This window comes from Mus musculus, chromosome 6 (genome assembly GCF_000001635.26).
Source record: "Mus musculus strain C57BL/6J chromosome 6, GRCm38.p6 C57BL/6J".
Taxonomy (NCBI): domain Eukaryota; kingdom Metazoa; phylum Chordata; class Mammalia; order Rodentia; family Muridae; genus Mus; species Mus musculus.
In genome coordinates this window covers 70,633,563-70,645,786 of record NC_000072.6, presented here as the reverse complement: position 1 = coordinate 70,645,786, position 12,224 = coordinate 70,633,563, and the positions used below count along the sequence as shown (strand labels likewise).

The 12,224-nt window shown below is 39.9% G+C and overlaps 1 pseudogene and 1 further gene; both read right to left on the bottom strand.

Annotated features, from left to right (window-relative positions):
- Igk (immunoglobulin kappa chain complex) overlaps nucleotides 1–12,224 on the bottom strand; it is a 3,171,119-nt gene that overhangs the window by 80,968 nt on the left and 3,077,927 nt on the right.
- On the bottom strand, nucleotides 2,222–3,382 carry Igkv3-6 (immunoglobulin kappa variable 3-6; annotated as a pseudogene). Its single transcript is given in 2 exon segments — nucleotides 2,222–3,100; nucleotides 3,334–3,382. Coding segments are annotated over 2 exon segments (928 nt in total).

The window sequence follows — 12,224 nt, the reverse complement described above, 5'->3', positions numbered from 1 at the left end:
TTTCCCAGGAAAGCAAAACATGTTTACATATAGGGTATTTCAGATCATTTTCCAGCCTCATGGCTGGATATTTCTAATTGGATGGTAGTATTATAATTAGTATTTCTCTTAGGAGGCCATTTTCTCTGCTTTCTTGCTTATAGGTACAACAAGCCATAATGCATACAGGAAAAAAAGCACTTCTCCATTAGGGATACAGAACCAAGGAGTCCTAGTGTCTCAGTGCTGTAGAGAAGTCCAAGTTGATGAGAGCTCATTGCTTGTATGCAAAGAAACGGTATTCATTAAGTCTCCTCTTCCCCTTAATTCCATGTTTGGAAAGTTCCTTGATGACACCCTTTCTCAAACAAGGTAGAATTTGAGGACCAACACCAGTGTTGTTATTTGTCCTCAATGTGCACTAAATGTTACATTCACTCACATATTTCATACACCATTTTCATAGTCAGGGTTTCTATTCCTGCACAAAACATCATGACCAAGATGCAAGTTGGAGAGGAAGGGGTTTTGCTCAGCTTAAACTTCCAAATTGCTGTTCATCACCAAAGGAGGTCAGGACTGGAACTCAAGCAGGTCAGAATACGGGAGCTGATGCAGGGGTCATGGAAGAATGTGTCTTACTGGCTTGCTTCCCCTGGCTGGTTCAGCTTGCTCTCTTATAGAACCCAAGACTACCAGCCCAGGGATGGCACCACCCACAATGTGCTCTCCCCCTTTGATCACTACTTGAGAAAATGCCTTACAGTTGGATCTTATGGAGGCATTTCCTCACTTGTAGCTCCATTCTCTGATAACTCCAGCTTGTGTCAAGTTGACACACAAACCCAGCTAGTATAACCATACATAAAATATGAAGAAAGAAAGGATAAAGAAAGAAAGAAAGAAAGAAAGGAAGTAAGGAAAGAAGGAAGGAAGGAAGAAAGGAAGGAAGGAAGGAAGGAAAGAAGGAAGGACGGAAGGAAGGAAAGAAAAGCACAAGTAGACACTGAACACATATACAAGCTGTTAAAATGAAGATTATTGGTTCAAGAGAAAAGGAAAATCAATAAATCTGATCCTAAATCTTAATTTGGGGATGGACCCAGAGATAGAGAAATTGGAACCAAAGGAGGAAAATAGCTATAGCCCAGCCTATGTTTCTAAGTAACTAAGGCAGGGTGTTTTTGCGGGTAAGCAAATAAAAGCAATTGGCAAGTGAAAACACTGGGATGAGAATGTAAGCTTGTATCTGAAAGATTAACTGACAAACTTAACTGCTCAATGCTCTTTTTAATGTAAATAATAGACAACTATGCTTCCATCAAGTTTTCCATTGTTCTAGGAGAAAAGGCGTTACTAAATCTAAAGAAGTGCCTTAATAAATGGTGCATCAGATTGGAATAAATGTGTTAGCAGTTCAGAGCACTTCTTGTTCTTGCAGAGGAAAGCAATTTGGTTTTTATCACCCACATCAACTGGTTCAAAACCTCCTGTATCTCCAGCTCCCTGGGATCTGACGCCCTCTTCTGACTGCTATGAGCACTCACACTTGCACATCTCCCCAATGTACAAAATTTAAAATGAATATAAATGATTAAAGGAAAAGAAATAGTACCCCAGGCTGGCTCACCCATTTGCTCACCCTGTCCCAGGAAGCTCACAGAAGACTGATGACCTGAGTTTGATTCCCAGACTGGACCTGCTGGAAAGGAAGAACTGACTTCTGCAGGTTGTCCTTACACACACACACACACACACACACACACACACACACACACACACACACACACTACAGTAAATGTCTTTTGTTAACACTATTTTGTAGTGACATAATTTGTATTTATAATCTTTTTCTATTTTCAGAATTATAAATAAGTGACTGTAAATCCTCAGGGACTGGAAAGTCAAAGGAGGATGCTGAGGGTGGAGGGAATAGACAGAGATATGGTCAGGGAGTGAGGAGAGAAGGGAAAATTATCTAAAGATAAATATGCGTTTATAAAAATTTAAATTATATATAATAGAACAATCAATCATACTTTGTTGGTAAATAATTACATTACAAAGCATGAAGGATGGGACACACATATCTGTTTATATAACTGATTTCATTATTTGAGATGTTTTTACAAACATGTCTATAGCTCTGTGTTGAAATGTCAGTGAGTAAGAGAGAACTGAGAGACTTAGCCTCAGTGAGCTGCAGCCCCAGGAGATTTTTGTTCAGCCCTGGAGGACTGTGGGAGGAACCTCCCTAGCTTGCTGATGAAAGACTCACAACGTGAGGACTCCCCCACATTCTGACTCAGGAGAGGCGACACCCCAAAATCACCCACAAGAAACGGTCTTGCTACAAACTGCAAGAGGATTTTTATTCAAGAGCGCTCTCGGGCCCATGGTCATACACCACGCAGGGGTAGAGGACCTTGGCACCCCGAGTAGGTGGATAAGGGGGTATTTAAAGGAAGAAACCACAACTCAAGGAGGTGGGAAGGGCGTTGTTGGAAAATACCAAAAATACCTGTTAAGAGTCCCAAGGAAGTGCAAAGTTACAAGAGTCGTGAGGAATACCTGGTAATTGTGAGGGTTATTTCTCAAGACATTTTCTAAGAGCCCCTAACAATAGCACATATGCATAGCAGGTTCCCGCAATGGTCAGGGTGACTTTCTTTGAATGAGCACTCTTTGAACCCAGGAAAGGGGTGGGTGGAGGAATGTCACTATCTGTTTTATGATTAGCATACCTTGGAGCAATGAGTCACAGAGGTCACATTCCCAAGCCTGGGCCTAAAGGCCTAGAATTTTGTTTTTACTTTGTTATACTTTCACTGACAGTAATAGGTTGCAGTATCATTAGCCTCCACAGGATCAATGTTGAGGGTAAAGTCTTTCTCAGACCCACTGCCACTGAACCTGGAAGGGACCCCAGATTCTAGGTTGGATGCACTATAGATGAGTAGTTTGGGTGGCTGTCCTGGTTTCTCTTCGTACCAGTGCAGAGCACTTGTAGAAAGAAGAAAACTGAGACTTTTGCTGGCCATGCAGGAGATGGTGGCCCTCTGCCCTAGAGACACATCCAAGGAAGCTGGAGATTGGGTCAGCACAATATTACTAGTGGAGCCTGGAATGATAACCACATAGACTATTTTTGTATACATACTTGCTCAGCAAAAGATTATTTCATTTAAAAATTTCAAGAATAATTGTGGACACCACTATGAGAAACCAAGAAATCAATGAATTAGGAAACTTAAAACCAAATACAAATGCATTAATATAATGATCAATAGTTCAGAGGCATGGAAAGTCATGATGGCCACAGAGGTTGCTCCCAACACTTCTCTGCATCCTCACCTGGAACCCAGAGCAGCAGCACCCATAGCAGGAGTGTGTCTGACTCCATGTCTGAGAGCTGGAAGAGAGGATGCCTCTTAGGTCCCTGGCAGTGGCCTTAATGAAGCCTGGACTTTTGTATAATGACTCCATATGCAAATCAGCTCAGCTGAGTGTGTACTGCTGCTCAAAGGGCACCTGGTCCTGTTTCACCCACAAGGAGTTTCTGGTGTCAGCAGAAAATTTACTAGAGCATCACATGTGTCTTTTTTTCTTATTTTTATCATTTAAATGCATATTTTAATCAAACATATTAATAATATTGAGTATTTTGAGAATCATAATACATAAAAATTTGTCTTTTTTTCTTATTTTTATCATTTAAATGCATATTTTAATCAAACATATTAATAATATTGAGTATTTTGAGAATCATAATACATAAAAATTTGTTCTTATTTTTATCATTTAAATGCATATTTTAATCAAACATATTAATAATATTGAGTATTTTGAGATTCATAACACATAAAAATTTGTTCAACTTATATATTCATATCCTTTCATACCCTAAAAAAGTCATTAATGAATATTTAATACCATCCATAACTGAGGATCCTATATCTAATGTTGAACACTAAATTGTATCAAAACCTACAAACTATTCTTTGGGAGTTAAGCACAGTAAAAGAACATAAAATAATAAAAATAAATCATTAAGATATATATTCAAAAGCCCTTATATAACACCTGACATAGTGAGAGAGTATTTAAAATGCCTTATATATGTGTGAATGTTGTCTAACTGTCAGTTTACTTAAAAAAAGATTATCAGTGATTCTAGGAGAGAAATTTTATTAGTAAGTCTATCTTAAACATTTCAAAGTAGCAAAAACTCTTGGAATTGAAACATTAAGAAAGTGCTAATTTCATGCACAGGGAGACAAATTAGCAATAATATTTCCATGATGTTTATCGAACATGTTTTTGATAGTTTCAACTGTTGATATTCAACAAGCAGAATAGTTATTTTAAGATATATTTCATTGTTTTGTCTCCCTTTTCTTTTTTCTTTTTTCCCTTCTTGTTTTTATTAGATGTTTTCATTTACATTTCAAATGTTATCCCCTTTCCTGGTTTCCCCTCAGAAAATTCCCTAGCCCAACCCCCCCTAACCCTGCTACCAACCTCCCCACTCCTACATTCCCCTACACTGGGGCATTGAGCCTTCACAGGACCAAAGACCTCTCCTCCCATTGATGATTGACATGGCCATCCTCTGCTACATATGCAGTTAGAGTCATGGTGCCCTGTGTATACTCTTTGTGCAGCAGAACCTCTTGGTCCCTGTCTGCGTAGAACAGTTCTCTGGTTGCAGGTGGACAAGAAGTCCGTGAAATGAATGAAAGACAGAATCAACATGAGAGATTGTGTAGAATCTGAATGTAATTTTTCAAGTCGAGATCATACTTTTTATACAGAAGAGCGACAAGAAACCAGGTGAGAGAGTTACAGTGACACAGTACAAAAGGAATATATACATCAAAAGAAGATGGGGACCAGGCTGCTGCCACTAATCAGGGAGCCAGGTGTAATGCTAGTCTATTGTTAAGCCCACCACCAGGGGTTCTTAGTAAATGCCTGATTATGCTGTTTCTTTGGGCCTAGTGAAGAAACCTGTCTCAGGGGAATTCTGTAACTCTTACATGGTAAAGCCACCTATTAGCTAGGACATTGTGTATTCCCTTGTTTGGGTGAGACTGGCTACTGCCCTAAATAATCACTCTGCAGACTAGCCCTGAGCTATTCTAGCTCTGTTCTTTGTAATGCCTAATTAGTTTCACCATGTCTACTAGAAGTAAATTTGAATGTTACTGAATAGGTAACATTCTCACTGAATTCCTACTGAATTCCAAGTTTGTCAGCTTTAAGGATTTTCTAGGATGTTGGAGCATTGGCAAAGGCTTAGCTATGTCAGAATTCAATCTTTAAAGGCACTTATAATAAAATAATACTAAAAGAGAGCACATGGATCCATACACCAGACTAATGTGGGAGTAGGGTATGAGTATACAGGTTATGAGAATGCCTGGTTTCAGGAGGTTGAGTTTCCTTGAAATTCCCTGCCTCGTGAGTGCTTCCAGTCCTCTCAGCCTGCCAAGCAGACTTCACTGGAGTGTGTGTAGCATGGTGGTTTAGTCTCTGGGAGCTTTGAGGGTACTGGTTAGTTCTATTGTTGTTCCTCCTATGGGACTGCAAACCCCTTGAGCTCCTTGGGTCTTTCTGTATCTCACTATCAGGGACCTGGTGCTCAGTCTAATGGTTGTCTGAGAGCATCCACCTCTGTATTTGTCAGACTCTGGTAGAGTCTCTCAGGAGACAGCTATATCAGGTACTGTCTACAATCACTTGTTGGCATCCACAATAGTATCTGGGTTTGGTGACTGTATATGGGATGGATCCCAAGGTGGGGCAGTCTCTGGGTGTCCTTCCCTTCAGTCTCTGCTCTACATTTTGTCTCTGTATCTCCTCCCATGGGCATATTGTTTCTCCGTCTAAGAATGACCAAACTACCACACTTAGGTCTTCCTTCTTCTTGAGTTTCATGTGGTCTGTAAATTGTATCTTGGGTATTCTGAGCTTCTGGGCTAATATACACTTATCAGTGTGTGCATACCATGTGTGTTCTTTTGTGATTGTTCCCTCACTCAGGGTGACATTTTCTAGTTCCTTCCATTTGCATGAGAATTTCATAAGTTCATAGTTTTTAATAACTGAGTACTACATGTACCACATTCTATTGTGTACATGTACCACATTTTCTGTATCCAATCCTCAATTGTGGGATATCTGGGATCTTTCCTGATTCTGGCTATTATAAATAAGGCTGCTATGAACATAATGGAGCATGTGTCCTAATTACATGTTAAAGCATCTTCTGGGTATATGCCCGGGAGTGGTACTGCTGGGTTCTTAGGTAGTATTATGTCCAATTTTCTGAGGAACAGCCAAATTGATTTCCAGAGTAGTTATTCCAGTTTGCAATCCAACCAACAATGGAGGAGTGTTTCTCTTTCTCTACATCCTCGCCAGCTTCTGCTGTCACCTGAGTTTCTGATCTTAGCCATTCTGACTGGTGTGAGATGGAATCTCAGGGTTGTTTTGACTTGCATTTGCCTGATGACTAAGGATGCTGAACATTTTTTTAGGTTCTTCTGAGCCATTTGATATTCCTCAGTTGAGAATTCTTTGTTTAGTTCCTTATCCCCCCCCCCCCCCCCTCTCTCTCTCTCTTTTGGTTTTTCGAGACAGTGTTTCTCTGTATAGCCCTGGGTGTCCTGGAACTCACTTGTAGATCAGACTGGTTTCAAACTCAGAAATCTGCCTGCCTCTGCCTCCCGATTTTTTAATAGGGTTATTTGTTTCTATGGAGTCTAAGGTCTTGAGTTCTTTCTATATATTTGATATTAGCCCTCTATCAGATGTGGGATTGGTAAAGTCTTTTCCCAATCTATTGGTTGCCTTTTTGTCTTATTGACGGTGTTCTTTTTTTTTAATTAGGTATTTATTTCATTTACATTTCCAATGCTATCCCAAAAGTCACCCACACACTCCCCCAACGACTCCCCCACCCTCCCACTCCCTCTTCTTGGCCCTGGCATTCCCCTGTACTTAGGCATATAAACTTTGCACAACCAATGGGCCTCTCTTTCCACTGATGGCCAACTATGCCATCTTCTGATATATATGCAGCTAGAGACACAAGCTCTGGGGGCTACTGGCTAGTTCATAATGTTGTTCCACCTATAGGGTTGCAGATCCCTTTAGCTCCTTTGTTACTTTCTCTAGCTCCTCCATTGGGGGCCCTGTGATCCATCCAATAGCTGACTGTGAGCATCCACTTCTGTGTTTGCTAGGCCCCAGAATAGTCTCACAAGATTATATCTGGGTCCTTTCAGCAAAATCATGCTAGTATATGCAATGGTGTCAAGGTTTGGAAGCTGATTATGGGATGGATCCCCAGATATGGCAGTTTCTAGATGGTCCATCCTTTCGTCTCAGCTCTAAACTTTGTCTCTGTAACTCCTTCCATGGGTGTTTTGTTCCCAAATCTAAGAAGGGGCAAAGTGTTCACACTTTGGTATTTGTTCTTCTTGAGTTTCATGTGTTTTGCAAATTGTATGTTATATCTTGGGTATTCTAAGTTTCTGGGCTAATATCCACTTATCACTGAGTACATATTGTGTGAGTTCTTTTGTGATTGGGTTACCTCACTCAGCATGATGCCCTCCAGGTCCATCCATTTGCCTAGGAATTTCATAAATTCATTGTTTTTAATAACCAAGTAGTACTCCATTGTGTAAATGTACCAAATTTTCTGTATCCATTCCTCTGTTGAGGGGCATCTGGGTTCTTTCCAGCTTCGGGCTATTATAAATAAGGCTGCTATGAACATAGTGGAGCATGTGTCCTTCTTACCGGTTGGAACATCTTCTGGATATATGCCCAGGAGAGGTATTGATGGATCCTCCGGTTGTACTATGTCCATTTTTCTGAGGAACTGCCAGACTGATTTCCAGAGTGGATGTACAAGCTTGCAATCCAACCAACAATGGAGGAGTGTTTCTCTTTCTCCACATCCTTGCCAGCATCTGCTGTCACCTGAATTTTTGATCTCAGCCATTATGACTGGTGTGAGGTGAACGGAATCTCAGGGTTGTTTTGATTTGCATTTCCCTGATGATTAAGGATATTGAACATTTTTTCAGGTGCTTCTCAGCCATTTGGTATTCCTCAGGTGAGAATACTTTGTTTAGATCTGAGCCCCATTTTTTAATGGGGTTATTTGATTTTTCTGTAGTCCACCTTCTTGAGTTCTTTATATATATTGGATATTAGTCCTGTATCTGATTTAGAATAGGTAAAGATCCTTTCCCAATCTGTTGGTGGCCTTTTTGTCTTATTGACAGTGTCTTTTGCCTTGCAGAAGCTTTGCAATTTTAGGAGGTCCCATTTGTCGATTCCCGATCTTACAGCACAAGCCATTGCTGTTCTATTCAGGAACTTTCCCCCTGTACCCATATCTTCGAGGCTTTTCCCCACTTTCTCCTCTATAAGTTTCAGTGTCTCTGGTTTTATGTGGAGTTCCTTAATCCACTTAGATTTGACCTTAGTACAAGGAGATAGGAATGGATCAATTCGCATTCTTCCACATGATAACTGCCAGTTGTGCCAGCACCATTTGTTGAAAATTCTGTTTTTTTTCCACTGGATGGTTTTTGCTCCCTTGTCAAAGATCAAGTGACCATAGGTGTGTGGGTTCATTTCTGGGTCTTCAATTCTATTCCATTAATCTACCTGTCTGTCTCTGTACCAATACTGTCTTAGTCAGGTATCTTTTCAATCACAGCTGATTCATCATCCCTAGCTAACCAGAACCACAGAATCTTCCCAATCAAAACAGCAATAGCCCTGAAAAGAGTTTTTAATTTTCCCTCTGAAATTTCACAAGCCAGATCTCCATCTTCTGCACTGTTTAACATTATCTTCCAAGCCCCTACCAACACCTGACAGAGCTCTTAATAATGAATGGATCTTCAAGCTCAAAGTTCCAAAGTCCTTTCACAGTCCTCCCCAAAACATGGTCAGGTTGTCACAAGAATATCCCACTATGCTGGTACCAATTAGTCTTAATTAATGTTTCTATTCCTGCACAAACATCATGACCAAGAAGCAAGTTGGGGAGGAAAGGGTTTATTTGGCTTACACTTCCATACTGCTGTTCCTCACCAAGGAAGTCATGACTGGAACTCAAGTAGGTCAGAAAGGAGCTGATGCAGAAGCCATGGAGGGATGTTGTTTACTGGCTTGCTCAACCTGCTCTCTTATAGAACCAAGAGATGCCCAGAGATGGCACCACCCACAAGGGGACCTTCCCTCTTGATCACTAATTGAGAAAATGCCTTACAGCTGGATCTCATGGAGGCATTTCCCCAACTGAAGCTCCTTTCTTTGTGATAACTCCAGCCTGTGTCAAGTTGACACACAAAAGTAGCCAGTACAAATACCATGCAGTTTTTTTTTTAATCACTATTGTTCTCTAGTACAGCTTGAGATCAAGCATTCTGATTCCACCAAAGGTTCTTTTATTGTTGAGAATAGATTTTGCTATCATGTTTTTTTTTTTTTTCTTTTTTTTGTTATTCCGGATGGATTTGGAAATTGCTCTTTCTAAGTCTGTGAAGAATTGAGTTGGAATTTTGATGGGAATTGCACTGAATCTGTAGATGCTTTTGGAATATTGGTCATTTTTACTCTATTAATCCTGCCAACCCATGAGCATGGGAGTTCTTTCCATTTTCTGAGATCTTTGATTTCTTTCTTGAGAGACTTGACGTTCTTGTCATATAGCTTCTCACTTGCTTAGTTAGAGTCACAGCAAGGTATTTTATATTATTTGTGACTATTGTGAAGGGTGTTGTTTCCCTAAATTCTTTCTCAGCCTGTTTATCTTTTGTGTAGAGGAAGGACACTGATTTGAGTTAATTTTTAAAAATATTTACTTTTTTTACGTATATGTGTACACTGTAGCTGTACAGATGGTTGTGAGCCTTCACATGGTTTTTGGGAACTGAATTTAGTACCTCTTCTGCTCTGATCAGCCCTGCTTGCTAAGTCCTTGCTTGCTCTGGCCCAAAGATTTATTTATTATTATAAATAAGTACACTGTAACTGTCTTCAGACACACCAGAAGAGGATGTCAGATCTCATTTCAGGTGGTTGTGAGCTACCATGTGGTTGTGTGGATTTGAACTCAGGACCTTTGTAAGAGCCGTAAGTGCTCTTAACTGCTGAGCCATCTTGCCAGCCCCCTTGTTTGAGTTAATTTCAAATCCAGCCACCTTTGCTGAAGTTGTTTATCAGGTTTGGGAGTTCTTTGGTGGGATTTTTGGGGTCACTTAAGTATAGTATCGTATCATATTTTAAGTGTGTTACTTTGACTTCTTCCTTTCCAATTTGTAATCCCTTGACCTCCTTTTGTTGTCTAATTGCTCTGGCTAGGACTACCAGTATTATATCGAATAGGTAAAGAGAGAGTGGGGAGCCTTGTTTAGCCCCTAATTTTAGTGGTATAGCTTTAAGTTTCTCTCTATTTAGTTTGATGTTGGTACTGCTTTGCTGTATATTCTTTATTCTATGTTTAGGTATGGGCTTTGAATTCCTGATTGTTATAAGGCTTTTACCAAGAAGGGGTGTTGATGTTTGTCAAATGCTTACTCAGCATTAGATTAGATGATCATGTGGGTTTTTTTTATCTAGTGGTTTATGTTGATGGATTTCCATATATTGAACCATCCCTGCATCCCTGGGATAAACCCTACTTAATCATGATGGTGATTGTTTTGATGTGTTCTTTGATTCAGCAAGAATTCTTTTGAGTATTTTTGTATATATGTTCATAAGGGAAATTGGTCTGAAGTTCTATTTCTTTATTGGGTCTTTTTGTGGTTTAAGTATCAGCGTAATCATGGCTTCCTAGACTGAATTGGGTAGTGTTCTTCTGTTTCTATTTTGTGGAGTAGTTTGAAGAGAATTAGTATTAGGTCCTCTTTGAAGATCTGATAGATTTCTGGACTAATCCTATCTGATCCTGTGCTCTTTTTTGGTTGGGAGACTTTTAATGACTGCTTCGATTTCTTTAGGGGTTATGGGGCTGTTTATATGCTTTATATGATACTGATTTAACTTTGGTACCTTGTATTTGTCTAGAAAATTGTCCATTCCATCCAGGTTTCCAGTTTTGTTGAGTATAGGTTTTTGTAGTAGGATCTGATGATTTTTTGTATTTCCCCAGTTCCTGTTGTTATGTCTCCCTTTTCATTTCTGATTTTCTTAATTAGGATACTGTCTCTGTGCCCTCTGGTTAGGCTAAGGGTTTATCTATCATGCTGATTTTCTCAAAGACAAAGCTCCTGGTTGTACTGATTCCATTTATTTATTTATTTATTTATTTATTTATTTATGTCCTTATTTTGATATTTTATTTACTTACATTTCAAATGTTATGTAGTTTCCTGACTTACTCACCCTAGAAACCCTCTATCCCATCTTCCCTCCTCTTGATTCTAAGGTGAACCCACACCCACCCACCCACTCCTGCCTCCCTGCCTTCACATTTCCTTATATGAGGGCATAGAGCCTTTATGTGACCAAGGGCCTCTTCTTTCATTGATTTTGGACAAGTCCATCCTCTGCTACATATACAGCTGTAGCCATAGCTCCTTCCATGTGAACTCTTTGATTGGTGGTTTAGACCTTGGGAACTCTGGTTGGTTGATAGTGTTAGAATTCCTATGGGGTTACAAACCCCTTCAGCTCCTTCATTCCTTTCTCTAACTCCTCCATTGGGGACCCCAAGATCATTTCAATGGTTGGCTGTGAGTGTCCACCTCTGTATATGCCAGGCTCTTGCAGAGACTCTCAGGAGACAGCTATATCAAGCAACTGTTAAGAAGAACTCATTGGCATCCACAATAGTGTCCATGTTGACTGTATATGAAGTGGATCCCCAGGGGAGCAGTCTCTGGTTGGCCTTACTTTCAGTCTCAGCTCTGTACATTATCTCTGTATATGCTCCTGTGAGTATTTTATTCACTTTCTAAGAAGGACAGAAGGACCCACACTTTGGTCTTCCTTCTTCTGGTGCTTCATGTGGTCTGTGAATTGTATATTGGGTGTTCTGAGCTTTGGGCTAATATCCACTTATCAGTGAGTACATACCATGTGTGTTCCTTTGCTAATGTGTTACCTCAGTCAGGATGATATTTCTAGTTCCATCCATTTGCCTAAGAATTTTATGAATTCATTTTTTTAATAGCTGAGTAGTACTCCATTGTGTAAATGTAAGTCAT